This window comes from Helianthus annuus, chromosome 16 (genome assembly GCF_002127325.2).
Source record: "Helianthus annuus cultivar XRQ/B chromosome 16, HanXRQr2.0-SUNRISE, whole genome shotgun sequence".
Lineage (NCBI taxonomy): Eukaryota > Viridiplantae > Streptophyta > Magnoliopsida > Asterales > Asteraceae > Helianthus > Helianthus annuus.
Window position 1 is genome coordinate 134788600 of NC_035448.2, and position 18987 is coordinate 134807586.

The following is an 18987-nucleotide window of genomic DNA, read 5'->3' on the forward strand; positions in this document are numbered from 1 at the left end:
AAAACCTCATTTGTCAATGGAAGAACGAGTAGAACTTTTGGAATGGAAATATGATTTGTTACCAAAAGAGGTGAAAGAGATGAGGCCAGGGACGTCGATATTGGAAAAACGTCAAGCAAAACAACACTGGATATATGTGCAGATTGAACAAATGACACCTATGGGTGATGTAGAAGAAAAGGTTGTGAGTCCTCCCGAACTTGAAACTGAATTATTAGGGCCAAATAAGGAATATACAATTGAAATTATTGTGGAGGAACCACCTATGGAGAGCAAAGTTGAGGGCCTTTTACTTGATGAACCAATCAAAGTTGATTACAACTCTCCGGCTGTGGTGGTTATGGAAACCAAGAGTGTTAAGGATGCATGTTTAGAAACTAGGAAGGTGGCACTTCATGATGTGGGAGATTTCATTCATAAGTTATGTTTATGGGAGAGTTTGGATTTGTTGGGCACAGAAAACGAAGTAGTGAAGTGTAGAGTAAACTACCGAGCATTTGTTGGAAATTCGGTAGGAAAATGTGGATTTAAAGAATTTTGCAAAGAAAGATGGGACGTGACAAAGCACACACACACAATAGAAGAATCAAACACCGTGCTTACATCAGCAACGAAAAAGGTAAATGTGCATTGAGACCACCTTGAGACATATCAGGTACGGTCGGGCTGAAGACCTAAACTTTAGCGCTGCTTGGGAGGCAACCCAAGGTGTTTTTAGATAAGTGTGGGGAAGATGTGCGGAGAGTTGTGTGAAGGTGATGATAGGAAGTCGGATTATCTACAACATCTGTTGTGTCAAACTTCACCAGGTCAATGTACTCTTTCCTTAGTCTTGTTATGTTCTTTAGTATTAAAATATTGGTATTAGTTGATAAAATAAAAAATAAAAAAAAGAAATTTGGGGTTCGAGATGTAAAGCAAATGTTGGTGTTTTTGTTGAAAGCGATCTTTCCCTCAAAACCATACATTGGGACAATGTATCCCAAGTGTGGGGATGGGGGGAAATTTTTGAGAAGTTAATATTTTTTGTGAAACCAAGTAAAAGTGTCAAAAATTTGAAAACTTGATATTGTTCCATTTGACACACCGACACCCCTTTCTAGTCATTTCTTGGTGAGTGTTTGAGCCACATATGATTATTAGAGAATATTTCTTTGTTTTGAGTGGCGGTGTTTGTATTGTGTTAATAGAACTTGTGTACGAATTCTTGTTGAAGCCTAGGATTAGCATGCTTGTGAAAATGATAGGGATTTTTAGGTAGCCTCGTCCGAATGTGTGAGAGTGTGGGAATTGGGGGTTGGACCTCATACGTTACATATATGAGCTTGGTATTGTGAGGGGTGGGGGTTTGGTCTTTAGAAAGCCATGTTTGAGCCTTATACTATTCGGTTGTGACCCAAACCTACTTCTTACAAAAAAAAAAAAAAAAAAAAATTACCTATTGAAACGACCCGGTTTAGGAATTTAGTTTGTGATTGTTGATGTTCTTGTATATATTGTTGAGTTTTATGTGTTATGAAGAAAATGAAAAAAAAAAGAAGAAAGAAAAGAAAAAAAAAGAAAGAGAAAAATATGAGAAAAAAAAAAAGAAGTATTTAGTTGCAATAGTAGTTGAGAATGTTGAAGAAGTTGTGTATATAGTTGATGTTTGCTTTGTTTAGTAGTAGAAATAAAAACCGGGTCAAATCAATTAGCTCTTGCATATATATCCCACCATTTTCCTACCTTTACACATAGCCCCGTTATAACCCGTAAGTCCTTTTGATTCATAAGCATGCTAGGTATTTGATAGGAGGAAACTTGATATGTATACAAGCTTATTGTCGCACAATCACACACTTGCATTGAGCGTGTTAGCATAATGTTGCTAATATTACTTGTCACCGAGAGTTGTTGTGAGGGGTGTGTCTTGTGGTATGATAAAAAGTTAGTAAAAGGACGGTACATTTTAGCTTGGTTTGCATGTTGATCGCTTGTGGTTTTGAATTGGTTAGTGAATGAGTTGCTTGGGACAAGCAACGGGTAAGTGTGGGGATGTGACGGGTGGTCCGTAGGACAACCCTTAAGTGCCTTAAAAAGATTAAAATCCCATGCTTTACACGTTTAATTGTTTGAACTTGGTAACTACTAGTTGTTTGGACGTGCAGGTGCAAATAGAGCTTAAAAGGGAAGTGATTTGGAGCATCAATGAAAAAATCAATTTTTGGAATTGAAGAATTAAGAGGATAGCATGATCAAGGGCGAAGTTACGAGAATGTAGGCGAAAACGGTGAAGAAAACGGAGTTGAAACGAAAAAGTTATGCTGAAAACAAGTTTTCATGCTGAAGCCTGCCGTAAGCTACGGCTTACGGCGCCGACTGGCACTTTTTGTCACCGTATGACAGTTTAAAGCCACCGTAAGCCATTCCAAGCCACCGTAAGCTACGGTGGCCACCGTAGCTTACGGCGCTGACCTACGTAAATGTGTAACTTCCACCTTTTAATGCGGATTTATGATGCCCTTTCACCTCTAATCAATCCCATTCGGTTACACAACACTTGGGGACGAATTTTGGTTGTTCTTGAACGCTTGAAACAATTTCTAAACATCTTGTTAGTGTTTTTAATTCCTATGAACATTGATATGTATGTGATGATGATTGTCCAAGTCATGAGTGGCTAAACTTATGGTGATCATCTTTGGTTGAAGGTTATGTAAGACTTTGTGCTTGAATTCCTTATTTCTAGAATAAAAAACTTTGTCTTTATGATTTATTTGTTATGGTGTGTGCTTGATTGTTTGTAAATTGTTGATTCTTATGTTAATCTAGTTTGAAACCATACGTTCTTGGTGTCGTTGGCAATCGAGATATCATGGGTAGAATTAGGATTGGGTAAGGGTTAATTGGTCATCGGGTAACAACCTCACGTTCTAGGAATCTGAGTACTTAGTTCCCTTTCATCACTGCAATTAAACATACATGAACTATGTCTATGTAGTTCTTTCTAGTGGAATGATAGCATAAATGTCGAAGCAAACCGGAAACTAAAGATGGTCATTTGTCTCTAATTTGTTTACAAGCAACACTTTCATTTTGCAATTAGAATAGTAATCTTAGTTTTAAAACTCAAATCAATCAAACCAACTCTTGAACTTTATTTGCAATTAGTGTAATTTTAGTTAACTTAGATAAACCTTTAAATAACACATATTCCACAAACTCCCTGTGTTCGATACCCACTTGCCACTATCTATTTAGTAGTAATTGGATTAAATTTGATTGTGACTACTTTCGACCCGGTAACATCGGGTTAATTGCTTTCCACATAAACCTTTCGTTCTACCCGTACAAAGGATTGAACTTCATACATTTATAAATCGCATTCACGACCACCCATTTTGAATGGATGGCTCCTTATTCTTACTCGACTTGTTCAACTTGAACTAGTCAATTTGCATAACTAGCCATAAACTTTGTTATCTTAACCAATCCGCAAGGGATTTACTATCTACTTGTCATCCAACGAAATCTTTAATTTAAGGGTTATATTTCGTTATTATTAATAAAATACAAGTAAAGTTTTGTATGCCAAGGGACATACCTCGATCTTGCACGCCTTCCGTTTTCTTGGTGCTTGTACCTTCTTCCTTTACGCCTACATTACAACATTCATTCTTTCATTTAGTCTATCAACTCATTCTACCATTTTCCATATACATTCATCTTTTAGGCATTTCATCGAACACTTGGTAAGCATCATAATTAAGGTACAAGGTACAAGTCTATAAAGCATATCCCTACTAGTTCATCATCACACAACAATCACATTCATTCGAATTTACATAGCTATTTCATCCTACATCGGTTTATCTAGCATTCAAGTGTTACAAACAAAATCATATATCAAGCTAGCATATAATCATAATCATTATGAGCTTCCTATTCGTAACACAATATTCACAAAGTGGGTTTTCACTACACCTTTCATACAACCTAAAATCAAGCATGATTCTTGTTCTAGAAAGCAATTCTAACTCAGATTTCTCACATTTGATACAAGAAATCGAGATTGGGTTTAACCCCTCATTCTACAAATCATAATTTCAGAAAATTAAACTCACCACTTCATTAATTAGGGTTAGATTTTCGAAAAAGAGGGCTCATGCACCGAATTATCTTGTGATTTAGGCTTCAATTACTTGATTTCTTGAGTTTAGGGTTTCCCCTCCTCTTGCCTGTTCTTGGTCGATCGTTCCCCAGACACATTCACTGTGTTTTTGGGGTTTAATTTGTTTTTAGTAATTAAGTTTAATCATTTTGCACTTTACCCCCTTACACTTAGTTGCTAATTACAACTCTTAATCTTAAAACCACATTTAGCTACCATCTTACCATAAATCCTTAACTATGTTAAGTTTACTATTTATCCTTACTTATTATTTATCATTTTTGGGGCGTTACATTGTCTAACCTTTAACCTCTCTAATAATCTCCTTATATATACACCCAAGAGGAAACCTAATTAGTTAATAAGGGAAATATGGTCCATCAACAATTACCAACTATTTATTAATAGGTTATTAATATATTTTGATCTATATAATATAAATGATTATAATGGCAACAAGATTAAATATTACAACAATAATGTATTTAATCTTACATTCTCCCACTTAGCCAAGTAATTATTTATCATGAGTATTAGATGAACATGGCCAGTAGTTAACACTCTTTTTAGCTTTAAACCAAGAACCGTAGTAGAGAAATACAGCCGTTGAATCATTATGCGACTCAGGACCCCCATTAGTCATACTACAGCCTTAATTTAAAACCTAATAGTTATGATCAAAATACGCATAAGCCCTTTAGCGTTTGATTTGTATTTATATTTGTCTATATGTCATTACACCGGCAGAACATATGTTAGAGACATACAAAATAAAACTGAGCAAATTTATTTAATTAAAACATAAGCTAGTACAATATGCCACTAAATAAGGTCTTTAGAAAGTCTCATATTCGAAACATGTTCTTCGAAAACTTTAGGTGGGAGACCTTTAGTCATCGGATCCGCAAGCATATCTTTAGTACTAATATATTCAATACAAAGATTATTTTCCTCAACTCGTTCACGTACAAACAGATATTTTGTATCGAGATATAAACCAGCTTCAGTCGAACTGTTACAGTTCGAAAAATTAACGGCAGCTGAGTTATCACAGTAAAGCTTCAATGGTCTAGAAATGGAATTAACGACTGTGAGTCTAGTGATCAGATTTCTAAGAAACATTCCATGACAGGTTGCGTTATAAACAGCAATGTATTCTGCCATCATTGTGGAAGTTGTGGTTAACTGTTGTTTATGACTCTTCCATAAGATAGGTCTGCCTGCTAACATAAAGATATAGCCCGAAGTAGATTTCTTGTCATCTTTGCATTTGTCAAAGTCAGAATCAGAATAACCTACCACTTCTAAGTGATCACTTCTTCTATAAGTCAGTTTATAGTCTTTCATCCCTTGCAGATATCGAAGTACTTTCTTAGTTGCTTTCCAGTGATCTAGGCCAGGATTAGTCTGATAATGACCTAGCATTCCAGCAATTAAGCGATATCTGGGAGAGTACAGAATTGAGCATACAACAGGCTCCCGACTACTGACGCATAAGGTATCTGGCTCATTTGCTCCTTTTCAACCTCTATTGTCGGACACTAGAATGAATCGAAAACATCTCCCTTAACTACTGGAGCGACTGAGGGTTTGCACTGTTGCATGTTGTAATGTGTAAGGACACGATCTATGTAAGTCTTTTGAGACAATCCTAAGATCCCTTTGTGTCTATCTCGATGAATTTCGATGCCAATGACGTAAGAAGCATCTCCGAGATCATTCATGTCGAAGTTATGCGAGAGTAACCGCTTCGACTCATGCAACATGTCTAAACTATTACTTGCCAATAGAACATCATCTACGTAAAGGACAAGTATAGTAAAGTTGCTCCCACTCATCTTGAGGTAGGTGCATTGATCCACTTGATTCTTTATAAAATCTTGTTTCTTCATGACTTCATCGAACTTGAGATACCATTGACGTGATGCTTGTTTTAACCCGTAAATGGATTTCTTCAGCTTACATACTACATGCTCCTGACCTTCAGGTTTAAAGCCTTCAGGTTGTTACATGTAAACATCTTCGTCTAAGTCTCCGTTAAGGAAAGCGGTTTTGACGTCCATCTGATGTAGCTCTAAATCAAAATGAGCTACTAGGGCCATAATGATCCTTAATGAATCTTTACAAGGGACAGGTGAAAACGTTTCTTGATAATCAATTCCCTCTTTCCGAGTGTAGCCCTTTACAACCAATCTCGCTTTGTAGCGTTTAACGTTCCCATTCGGGTCCAGTTTTGTTTTGAACACCCATTTACATCCTACGGGTTTGACACCGTTGGGTAATTCTACCAAATCCCAAATGTAGGCTGGCAATTTTACACGAATACACGACACGAACCTACACGAAGTTAACAGGTATCGTATATGGCCTTAACAGGTATCGTGTACCAAACAGGTAGACACGAGATTAGCTGCTAATTTTCGTGTATAAACAGGTTAAATACCTGTTTGCCTGTTAATACCCGTTAGTACATGATAAGAAATTAAATTAAATAAAACTCATCAGCCATGTGCGTGTGGGTTCCTTAATTCCTTTCTATTTTCATTCCTCATTCAATTCAAAAAAAAGAAACCCTAAACTCCCTCTGTAACTCTCAGATAGCATGTCGTGTTCGTGTTTTTGTTCGTGTTTACAGGTAATAACAGGTATTTTCGTGTATAACAGTCGAACAGGCGTGTTAACAGGTATTAACAGGTAATTTTCATGTATATCGTGTCACGTTCGTGTTCGTGTTTGAAAAAAAGGACATGATAAGTTTTCGTATTCGTGTATGGGATTTCGTGTATCGTGTCTTATTTTGTCGTGTCTTATCGTGTACGGGTATACACGATATGCCAGCCCTACCCAAATGTCATTTTTCTGCATGGATTCAAGCTCATCAATCATTACTTTATTCCATTCAGAAGACTGATCACTGCTAATGCCTTCATTATAAGAGATTGGATCATTGAGTTTTCCGGGATCCATTTCTGTCAGGACGGTAACATAATCATCCCAATTAGTAGGCCTTCTTTGCCTAGATGACCTCCTGAGTTGATTATCGAGTTCAGCGTTATCTTGGTTTTGAGCGTTTGATGTGCCTTCGTTATGAGGTATAATGGGTTCTGATTGTGGAGGTAAATTTGGAGTTGATGCAGTAGCTTCAGGTGCAGTGTTGCATTGGGTACAAGAGGAGTAAACAAAGTAATGGTAAGAGACGAGTCTCCCCTCCCCCCCCCCCCCCCCCCCGCGTCTTGTACTTCTTGCAATTCTTCGTAAGGGTTGGTACTGCTTCCACTGACCTTGAAATCTTCCAGGAACGCAACACGCTTGGTTTCAACAATACGGGTGGCATGGGAAGGACTATAGAAAACGATAACCCTTTGAGTGATTAGGATACCCGATAAAGAAACAGGTAACTGTTTTAGGGTCAAGTTTCCTTAGGAAATGATTATAGAGTCTTGCTTCAGCAATGCAGCCCCATACTTTCATATATTTAAGACTCGGTGTCCTTCCTGTCCAAAGTTCATAAGGAGTTTTAGGGACAGGCTTAGAAGGAACTCTATTGAGTATATCAACAGCTGCTTTTAACGCTTCAATCCAGAGGAATAATGGTAAATTAGTGTTGGCTAACATACTGCGCAACATGTTCATAAGGGTACGGTTTCTTCGTTCAGCGACACCGTTCTCCTGAGGTGTACCAGGCATGGTGTATTGGTTCACAATCCCCTGGCCCTTACAAAACTCATAAATGGACTAGGAGTTTTACCCACATTAGTATGTCTTCCATAATATTCAACGCCTCTATCTGATCTCACAACTTTAATTTAACGATCTATTTGTTTTTCAACTTCAACTTTATAATCGTTAAAAGTTGTAAGAGATTCATGTTCTTCCTTAATGAGATACAAGTACATGTATCGAGAGTAATCATCAATGAAAGTGAGAAATGAAGTATGTCCAGTTATGCCAGCGATTTGGTAAGGACCACTAATGTCAGTATGAATGAGTTCTAATAAATTAGAGCTCCTAGTGGCACCTTTCTTATTCACTAATGTCATTTTACCTTTAAGACATTTGAACACATGTTCCAAAATCAGTGAAATCGAGAGGAGGTAAGACTTTATCCTTTATGAGACGATTTAATCGTTCTCTTGAGATGTGGCCTAAACGTTGATGCCACAACATGGATGAAGTCTCTAAGTCTCGATTTTGTTTCATCTTTTTAAGTGATTCATTAATATTATATGACAACAAAGATTTAGAAAAATCATCATCTAGTTCTAATCTATAGAGACCACCATCCAGAATGCCAGTACCATAAACAACAGAATCATAGAGAATAGAGAGTTTGCGATGACCATGGGAAACAACAAAACCGTCCATGTCTAACTTTGGTCCTGATACAAGGTTCCGAGTTACCTCAGGAACATATAAGGTATCATAAAGTTTAATGCATAAACCCGGTTTTCAAAAATAATTGTAATGTTCCTATGGCCTTCACTTCTAATTCTCGATCATCCCCAACTTTAAGTGTTCTTTGGTTTCTTCTCAGCTTCCGGATTGAAATGAATCCCTGCGTAGAATTGGTTACATGAACCATAGAACCAGAATCAAACCACCAAGAATTAGCAGGAACATTTATATCATAGGACTCAAGTATCATGAAAAAATCGTTACCTTTCTTAGCCAGCCACTCCTTAAAGTCAGGGCATTCCTTTTGCTTATGTCCTGTCTCCTTACAGAACTTGCAGTAGGGTTTGCCTAAGGAGTTCTTAGAGCTGAAAGGTGCACTTGTATTGGGATTGGGCCTTTGGACTTTGGAAGCATCCTTTCTTTGATAATTGTTCTTCCTCTTCTTAGAGTTGGAGGTGGTGAAGTTTGCAACATCAGTAGTGCGATCCATCTTCATACGCTCTTCCTCCTGCACGCACATAGCGATCGGCTCACTCATCGTCCATTTGTCCTTCTGAGTGTTGTAATTGATCTTGAATGCTTCATAGGATGAAGGAAGCGAAGTAATGATGAAGCGGACAAGGAAACCATCACTAATTTCCATCTCTAGCCCCTTCAGCTTATTGGCCAGGTCATTCATCATCATGATGTGTTCGCGGATGCAGCTCCTCCCATCATACTTAGTTGTCACCATCTTGAGGATTAGAGTACTAGCGTGTGCTTTAGACGTCCCTTTGAATTGCGCCTCCACAGAAGCCAAGTAGGTTTTAGCATCATCAGAATCAGGAATCGCTCCTCTGATTGCATTGTTTATGGACTGCTTCATAAACAAGAGAGACATACGGTTACACCTAGTCCATTTTTCATGAATTATCTGCTCAGCAGTAGTACTTTGAGGAGTAAGGTCCGTTGGCTTATTCTCTCTTAGAGCATAATCGAAGTCCAGCAATCCAAGCGTAAGCATAAGAGAGTCCTTCCATGCATCAAAGTTATCACCAGTCAAAGGTGGAATCCGGCAATTGGGTGCTAATAGTAGAAATAAGATGAGCGAATTGTAATACTAATCAAGAAGTCCTAATGTGATCTAAGGGCATGTTATACTAAGGTAGACATAAATGATGACCATTTTAATTATGAAGCTGTGATATTGTCTATTACTAACATCAAAATAATAGACTTAGTTAAATTCTACTTAAACGAAGACAGATCAGCTTTGGCCAGAAGTATAATCATTTAAGTATGTGTGCAAAGTAATCGTGACAAATCAGCTTTGGCCAGAAATAAGATAATCACTTAAGTTATGCACTTGTTAAGTATCGAGTGATGAAGATTAATGCCTTAGTAAGATTTCGACTTCATTATGAGGTTTCGAGTCGCAACCACCTGCTTGCAAGTCGAAATCTCAGTTGCAATCGCAATCTCAGTGTCCTCGTATTTTAGTGAGATTTCGAGTCGGAATCTCAGTCGGAACCACGTGATCTCGAAACTTATTCTCCAAGTCTCGAAATTTACTCATCAACAACTGGTAGTCAAGATAAAACTGAAAAATTCGAATTTTTAGGGATTTCGAGATATGGTTTCCTGTTTTAGTGATGATCTAGTTTTATCAAAATATTTCGAAAATTTTTATCTGATTATCTATTAATAGATTTCAAAAATCTTTAGAAGGCAAAACAGATCAAAACAGGAAAAAAAAAACTCAATAATCCAAATTATATTCCAAAACATAAAGGAATTTCGAATTTTCCTAAGAACACATGATGAACCCTAAACATATGAACAAAATTCTGGAACCCGAAACCTGAATTTTAAGGCTTTATAAACAGATTTCAGACATTAATATTTTGCCCATTATGATTTCGAGTCGATGATAAAGCAATTCAGTTTTCGAAACAGTAATTTTGATGACTTTTAAAAGGACTCGAAACATACGGCTGTGATTATTATTAAGTTTTCAAAAAATTCTGCTTTCTAGATTTCAATACCAGAATTAATGGATACGAAAACAGAACTGATTTATCAACATATGCTCTGATACCACATGTTGATCAGTTCTGTATAAACATAATGGAAAACATGAATAACATACATGTCACAGCAGATAGGCCAGCAGAGAATCCAGTTAGAGATGCAGCTATTGAGTTCGACATTCTTGTCAGTATGATCTAGAACCTCCTTAGGGTGTAAAGTGATGATGGTGATGAACCGAAACAAGGAGATTTCGGCTTAGGGAGAGAGAGAGAGAGATTATGATGTTGTGTTATTAGGTTATGTGTCTAACCTTTAATCTCTCTAATAATCTCCTTATATATACACCCAAGAGGAAACCTAATTAGTTAATAAGGGTAATATGGTCCATCAACAATTATCAACTAATTATTAATAGGTTATTAATATATTTTGATCTATATAATATAAATGATTATAATAACTATACAATTAAATATTACAACAATAATGTATTTAATCTTACATAAATTACCCTTCAAACCAATGACACTTGTACATTTCTAATTTTCACGTATACTTCGCATAAAACTATTTTCTTGTACAAGATACAACCTCTTAATTTAACATAATCATAATATTGTGATGAGTACATGTTTAAACCCAAAATTAATGCAGAAAATTATACCCATTACGTAGAATTAAACATCTCATGCAATACATCTCGGGTTTTATTTTTCCTAAACCATAAATGAGTGTGGTTGGTTGATAAATTTCTCCCATCTCAACGATCTATAGTTTGATAGAATAATGGATTTTAATAAGGATAAATTACACTTTTCGTCCTTTATGTTTGTACTGGATTGCAACGGATAACCTTTAACTTCAATAATTACAGTCATAATCCTTTATTTGCAAAACCTGTTACATTGTACGTCCTTTAGCACTAACCAAATTAAAATTTTCAGTTAACTTTCTTTACTCAAGGGTATTCTAGTAAATTCATCTTTTATTTAAATATTTAATAGATAAAATAAAAAAAAAATTCATATACACACTTCATCTTCCACAACTTCCTAACCTTAACCCTAACCACCATATCTTGCTCCCCTCCTCCTCTCTCCTCTTCAGTTCCCTCTCTCGAATCCCTCTCTCTAGAATCCGCCGGCATGATACGTTGACTATTGACCCGTATAAAGATGGATAATCACATCGAAGAAAGAGCTATGATATTGAAGAAACAACTAAGAGGTTAGATCCAAGCAGTTTTGGATCTGGTATGGGATCGAGTAATGATTTAGACTTACAGAGTCGTTAGATCCGAGCAGTTTTGGATCAGACTTCAGAGATCGAGCCAGTCAAGAAGTTACTCGAGCAATTTTTGATTCTTGCTGTGAGTCTCGTAGATTTTATTAGGGCTTTTGGTTTTCTAAATTAATTTGATTTTCTTGTTTATTAGGGTTTGGAGTTGTAGGTCGCAACATTGTTGATTGAATTTGTGCCTGATACAGTGAGTTTTGTGGTTGATTTTCCTACTCTTTTTATTAAAAATATTCCAATAACTTCTCAAAAGCACTAACTTCTATAATGAAATATCATTTAAATTCATTGTTATAGAAGGAAATTCTAAGTATCATACTATCTTCTCTCTGCAGCTTTATTACTATTAAATTACACTGTTTATATTTGATCGTTTCTGTCTTGTGGGTTTCATTTTATATGATGTAACTATTAATTCAATCAGATATGGTAAATCATTCTCAGTTGTGCGGTGATGCAGAAAAAAAGGAATCTCGTGGTGGTGGTTTGGTTGTGAGTTAGAGAGAGAGTGGTGGTGGGTGGTTGATGGTGGTGGTAGGTGGAGAGAGAGAGAGGGGGGGGGGGGGGGGGATTTTTTAGTTTCTTTTTTTTATTGTATTAGAATGGGAAAAGACAATAACACCCTTATATTCAAGTCACATGTCATACATAACTGAAAATTTTAACTGAGTTAGTGTTAAAGGATTTACGGTGTAATGTTTTTATCAAAAAAGGACTGTGATTGTAATTATTGAAGTTAAAGGGTATCCATTGCAATCCAGTATAAACATAAAGGACGAAAAGTGTAATTTATCCTTTTAATAATCTTAACTATTGTCTATTGGCCGGCAACGGTCCTAACTTTAAAAATTCCCACTAGCGGTCTCATCTTTTCACATATTGGCCTTCAATGGACCTGACTAAAAGAACCCTAACTCCGTTAGTCTCCGGTCGCCCAAAAAACGTTTTTGGTCTGAAAAAGGTTCTTAAAGGCCCGATCTATGGTTACAAATAGGTTTGTGATGAAAACTTTGAGTTTTCCGGCTAAAAAGTTGAGTTTTCCGGTGAAAAAAGAGTTTTTCCAACGACCTTAATAATTGGGGCTTTTTACTAGAAAAGGTTTCTAAAGGTGCGTAATAAGGTTACAAAGAGGTTTGAGACGAAAATATTGAGTTTTCCGGTCAAAATAGAGTTTTCCTGCCAAAAACGTTTTTCCGACGACCGGAGGAGACTAACGGCGTTAGCGTTCTGTTAGTCAGGATCCCATTAAAAGCCAATATGTGAAAAGATGGGACTGTCAGTGTGAATTTTTTAAGTTGGAACCGTTGTCGATCAATTAACAATAATTAAGATTATTAAAATCCATTATTCCTGCTTTGATTTATTCTTCTTGTTGGTAATGTTATAATGAGAATTAAATGATTAACTAAATTAAAAACGATTTACTTGTATGAAAATTTTGAAGTAGTTATAATGAGAATTAAATGTTTAACTAAATTAAAAAAGATTTACTTGTATGAAAATTTTGAAGTAGTTATAATGAGAATTAAATGATTAACTATATTAAAAAAGATTTACTTGTATGAAAATTTTGAAGTAACTAAAAATTGGTATAAACCGTTTTTAGGTATCTTTAATAAAAAATAAAAAAAACATTATAACATTATTTTAGTAATAATTTTTACCCTGCTAAATATTTTAAAATAAGAAATGTTATTATTTAATTTGACTGTAGTCTAGAGTCTGGCCTGCCAACTTAAACTGAAACAAGGCTTTTATTTAAGCCCAAATCATTTTACAGGTTGTTGGTTGATAAGAATCAGCCCAGCATTAAATTAGGCCCAATAAAATAACAACAAATTCAAGTCACAACTATTTTCCTTGGAATTGGTATAAAAAATATGCCAAAATTATCAACTATTAACCAAAAGCTAAAAACTATATCTGATATACTTAAAGTACTATTAAGAAAACCTGAAAATTTTTAAATAAAAAGAATCTCGGGTCAGAAGAAAAATCACTTAATCTGTTTTAGCACACTGAATTTGATCTTTTACTAATCCATGTTTGTCCTTCGTATTCATGGTTGGCGGTCCGTGTCATGTTTCTGTGTGGTGTCAAAATATACACGCATGTCGTGACATGTCTATTTACCACATCTAGTAGATAATGAATGCTATACGGGGTTTAATGATGTTTGTTTGCATAATCACAAGCCCCCTACGCCTACTCAATAAACGACATTGCAAACAAGTTCAACCATCGATAAAAAAATCTTGTTACATATTACATTCACTTGACTTTCCTACTAGTAGACTTTGATTTCTTCAATTGTTTCCCCTTTTCATCAAAACTACTCCACGCATACCCAATCGGCACAGCAAAAGGATCCACCACTTGTGGTGTCCCCTTTTGAAGTGTCGGGAGTCCAGACCGACTACCATTCCTCGACAACCATGAAGAGGAAACCGAACTACGAGGGTTCCCTTTCTTATCATCATCATCAAAATCAACAACGACGTCATCATATCCATTGTTTCTTCCGCCACTAAAGAACTGCCGTGGACTTGACACAGGCGTAAAGAACTGCTCCTCCGGCCGTTGAAGCTCAACAAACTTTGTAAACGTTATCATTACTCGCACCGTTGGCACCACTGGGATCGCCACCTACAAATCAAACCATCAAATCAGTATTCAATACCAAAATCAAGATTCATCATAAAAAGCAAGTTTGTCAATTTAGTCCCCACAAGTACTATATGTTTCTAGGATCAAAAAAGTGAAAGTGGGTGATGCTGAAATAACTTTAAACATGTCTAAAGACATATATGAATAATGAGTATATTACAAGGGACCCACCCAAAGTACCTTGATGTAGGCCCTCTTTGTCGAGTTCTTTTTTGGGAAAGACCGATTTAAGATTACATAAACACATAAACAAATTATATTATATTATATAATATAATATAATTAAACTAAATATTTTTATATATACACTCATGAAAACTATTGGATCACGCATGGCTATTGTGTTCTCAGATCTAATGGGTCCCACCAAACCTTCTTTTTTTTTCTTTTTGTCTTATTAATTAAATATAAAAGCCATTATTAACTCAAATAATAATGTGAAATGACGAATAGGGCCCTTACCTTAACGGGAAAAGTCCCTGGTGGAAACTTCGTCGTTAACAGTTCCCTCATCCGTCTAACAGCTTTCACCTTATTAGCCAAAATATCAAGTAACGGAAGCAACTCTTCCGTTTGTAACGGAAAGTTATCCGTTAACCAAACAGACGGCCGTAACGTCTTTACGTACTCTTTCTCCTTCGTCTGCGGTTGCACCACCACCGGCAACGGTTGCATCGGCAGCGGCGGCGGTGCACGTGACCTCCGGCGGCACTCCGGAATAATATCCACACTCTTCCGCGACACTGAAACAACCTCTCTATCTCCGCTAACAAAACTGCTGTGTCTCCGGCGATCGGAAACACTGTAGCGTGGATTCTCAGCGACTAGAAAACCGTCGTCGGAGTCTTCTTCGAGTTCTAATGGCATGATCTGTTCCGATCCGGCGGTTTCAGAAGAATCAGTAGCGGTTATTTTACGAGATCTGAAACTGAAATGTACGTTGTGAATTTCGTAAACCCTAGCTTTCCACTCACCGACGGTTTCGATCTTCTCCTGACGTCTCCAGTTCATTCTGGCGAACAATTCGGCTTTTGTGACGTCCATACCTGGCCGGTAAACGCTCGTCTGAGCGCAGAATCCGGCGATGTTTGAGTCGGTTAACGGAGATCCGGCGTTTTCAAAAGCGTCGAAGATCTGACGGTTATCATGATTGAGAACGAGTAACGAACCGGAAGGAATGTCGAGGTTTTCGTCACCGTCTCCAAGGAAAAGGAAGCTCTGATTCGCGCGTTGAATTTTCAAACCGTCGTAACCGGCGAGTGACGTGTCGGCGCGTAAATTACCGTCGCGTTTCCAGATCTTGTACGTGTCTGACGGAGCGATTTTTCCGACGAACGGAACGATAGAGCTTTCGAAATGAAACGAGATCTCCATGTAGAAGTCTCGCATACGGCGGAGAACGGCGAGGAGTCGAGGAAGACGACGGCGCCACTTCGACCAGGCGGAGACGTGGTGATACTGCACCAGAATCGCTACAATCTCCGTACACCGGCGGCAAACCGCTTCCTGTAAAGCATTCCAACCGTCTGCGTTCTGTAACGACACGTCAGCACCGGCGTTTGCAAGCGCACGTGCAGCGAACACGTCGTTTGTCCTCACAGCAAGATGTAACGCAGTTTCTCGCTTCGGATTGTCACGGCGGTCGAGTACGGCGGCGATTTGGTCGGAGAGTTTCTCTTGATTCAACGAGTCTGATTCAGTGTGGATCCTTTTTGGATCGGCTAACCGTGGTAGAGTGGCAACGATGCGTGAGAGAGTTGTGTGATCACCTACCGCGACGGCGTAGTGGACCGGACTGTGGCGGAAATCGTCCGGGTTTAGTTTTTCCGGCGTCTTTTTTGCCGCCGGTGAGGGTTTAGACATTTTGGTGTTTTTAACTGTAAAAATGATGCGAGTATCTGAATGACTTAAAAGAATGAAATGGGCAGTTTCGTCTTTTTGACTCATATCCAATCGGCTCGGCTTTTAATGATTTGCTATAAATTATTAATATTATTAATAATAAAACAAATAAATGGAATTTCTTTTCGCTTTCGAAGGACACACTCTCTTTTTCTGTCCTGTAATTGTTAAAAAAAAATTAATTTTTTTTTTGTTGATTTGTTAATTGATCCTAGTACGTAAGTTGTTGGATATTGCATCTCAACCACTTGATAAAAAATTTTGAAACAGGTATAAGGACAACCGTAATTTTCCATGTACTGATTCAAGGCAGTAGAGTCTAGATGAGATGAAAAAAAGTAATTAAATGAAGGACATTTATGTAAAGAAAATAAATAGTATATGTACAACCTAAATTTTTATTGAAAAAAGAAAAAAAAGTACAAAAGTTAATAAAAAATACAAACATAATAAATAAATAGAGTAAACTGCAATTTTACCCCCTGAGATTTAGACCAATTGACACTCTGACCCCCTCTAACAAAATACTTGCAATTTCCCCCCATAGTTGTTGTTATGTCGCATATTTACCCCCTGGCATCTAATTCTGTTTAAAGTCAACATAAGTTATTAACGGTCAAAGGGTATAATCGTCTTTTCCACACTAGTTTTATATCTTAATCAACATAACACCCTAATATATCACACTCGCTGCAATCTTACCCCCCACCTATTAAGCTCTCCTTCATTTCTTCTCAGGCGACATAACGATGAACAGTACGGAGATGGTGAAGGTTTTAGAGTTGTCGATGGTTATCGGAGAAGGTGTACGGTGGTGATGAAGGTGATTCAGGTTGTAGGTGTGAGGAAGACGATCGGAGATGGTGATAGGCGATGGTGATTATGGTGAACGACGACGAACAATGGTGACTGAATATGATGAACGATGGATGGAGGTGGTCGTCGATGATGACAGTGATAATGGATATTGTCGATGATGAAGGTGAACGTTGAACCGTGATGGTTGGAGATGGTGATGAGACTGTGAGTCGAAACCGGTAATGAAAATGGTTGCGACTCGAAAACTATGTCGAAATCGTGGAGGTGATACTCGAGATCGGTGACTCCAAACCACAATCGGTATCGTCGGAGATGACTCCAAACCTGCAACAAGTCAACAACCTTAAACTGGGGAAGTCAAAACATGCCTTATACACAACCTAGCTGTTGATCTTCTAGCCTTATCAAACCGCATTTTGGTTTTTTTATTTGCTTTTAGGTCTAATAACAAATATGTTCTCTGTTCTTAATGCATTTGTAAGGCGATTGTATTTCTATAATCAATACGCCTGTGTATTTGTGTAACACCTCGGAAATTCCTGTCCATTGAAATAAAGACACGTGTCATGAGAGACAGACGTGTCAGGAAAACCGGATCAAATAAAAAGATGTATGGTAGGATTTTTAATAAAAAGGGCGTCATGTATTTAAATACCTCTGAACGACCCAAGGGCGACATGTTATTAAAACACCTCTGAGCGACCCGAGATTTCTTTTTATATAAATCCCAAGATCCTTAAATCTTTTGAAAATTTATCCTATATGATAACCGGTTGTCCCAAATAAATAAAGTTCCATCTGTTATGTGAACTGGGGATTTGACAGGATTGTTACTAATGATAATGCTGAATAAAATTCTCATAAGATAGAACCAAGAATAAATATATGAAGCTTGTTAGTTAATTATGAGAATCCAAGGACTTATTCTTGATGTTTCCGTCAATTAAAGTTGCCATAAGATTCCAAGGTGTCAACATACATGCAAGCATGCAAAACCTGAAAATGGTGGACCCTACTTTGCAGTAAAAGCCTGATGTCTCGACATTTGAAAGTTGCATGGTCAAGACTTAAAAGTTTGCAAATTTTTGTCCTCTGACCATCAGTTACGGACCGCAAAGCCTGAGGCTTACGGTCCGTAAGGAGGGTATCTGGGCATGTTTCAGCAAGGGCGGTTACGGACCGTAACCATTTTAGCTTACGGTCCGCAAGAGTTTCTTACGGACTGCAAGGCCTTAAGCATACGGTCCGTAAGACCGTCGCTGGCAGCAGTTTTTGGACAGCTGCCTGTCCAGCCCGTTGCACCGACTTAAAACGTAAAATTTCGAAACCATGGGCTTGCTAGGCAGTATTTAGCTCTCTAGGAACACCTGGGATGATCCCCCAACCATTGTAGACTTGTGTGTCACAATCTTGGACCTCTTTGCTCACTATATAAGGACTTGAATGGTAACCATTGTCACTTGCTAACTTGGGACTTTGGTTCAAGACATCTCTGGAGCTTTCCTGGACTACAACAAATTTTCTTAGGCATCTTAAGCATTCTTAGGACTCTTGTAAGTGTCCTTAAACCCCTCTAATTACTTTTAGCTTAGTTAATTAGCTAAAAGTCAAACCATCGTAATTAAGGTTTGACTTCGTGATTACTTATAATGTGCTCTGTCAAATCACGAATTAAAGATACCTTTAAGAAGGTAATTAAGTGGGCATCAAACCCTTAAAAGGGTATTTCCAGATTCCCACTTTAAGCA

General features: G+C 37.4%; 1 protein-coding gene across 1 annotated transcript; it reads right to left on the reverse strand.

Moving 5' to 3' along the window:
• Window positions 1–13979: 13979 nt before the first annotated feature.
• Window positions 13980–16429, reverse strand: LOC110894745 (ankyrin repeat domain-containing protein 13C-A). Its single transcript, XM_022141978.2, has 2 exons — window positions 14981–16429; window positions 13980–14497 (listed from the first exon to the last, which is right to left on the reverse strand). The coding sequence occupies exons 1-2, from the start codon at window positions 16379–16381 to the stop codon at window positions 14123–14125; spliced, it is 1776 nt and encodes a 591-aa protein (XP_021997670.1). The 5' UTR covers window positions 16382–16429; the 3' UTR covers window positions 13980–14122.
• Window positions 16430–18987: the final 2558 nt, after the last annotated feature.

What these genes read in the sequence shown, in the direction of transcription:
- LOC110894745 (XM_022141978.2), bottom strand. Translation starts at nt 16,381, where the DNA reads ATGTCTAAACCCTCACCGGCGGCAAAAAAGACGCCGGAAAAACTAAAC. An exon ending in CAGGGACTTTTCCCGTTAAG is followed by an intron (nt 14,498 to 14,980) that starts GTAAGGGCCCTA and finishes TTTGATTTGTAG; the next exon opens with GTGGCGATCCCAGTGGTGCC.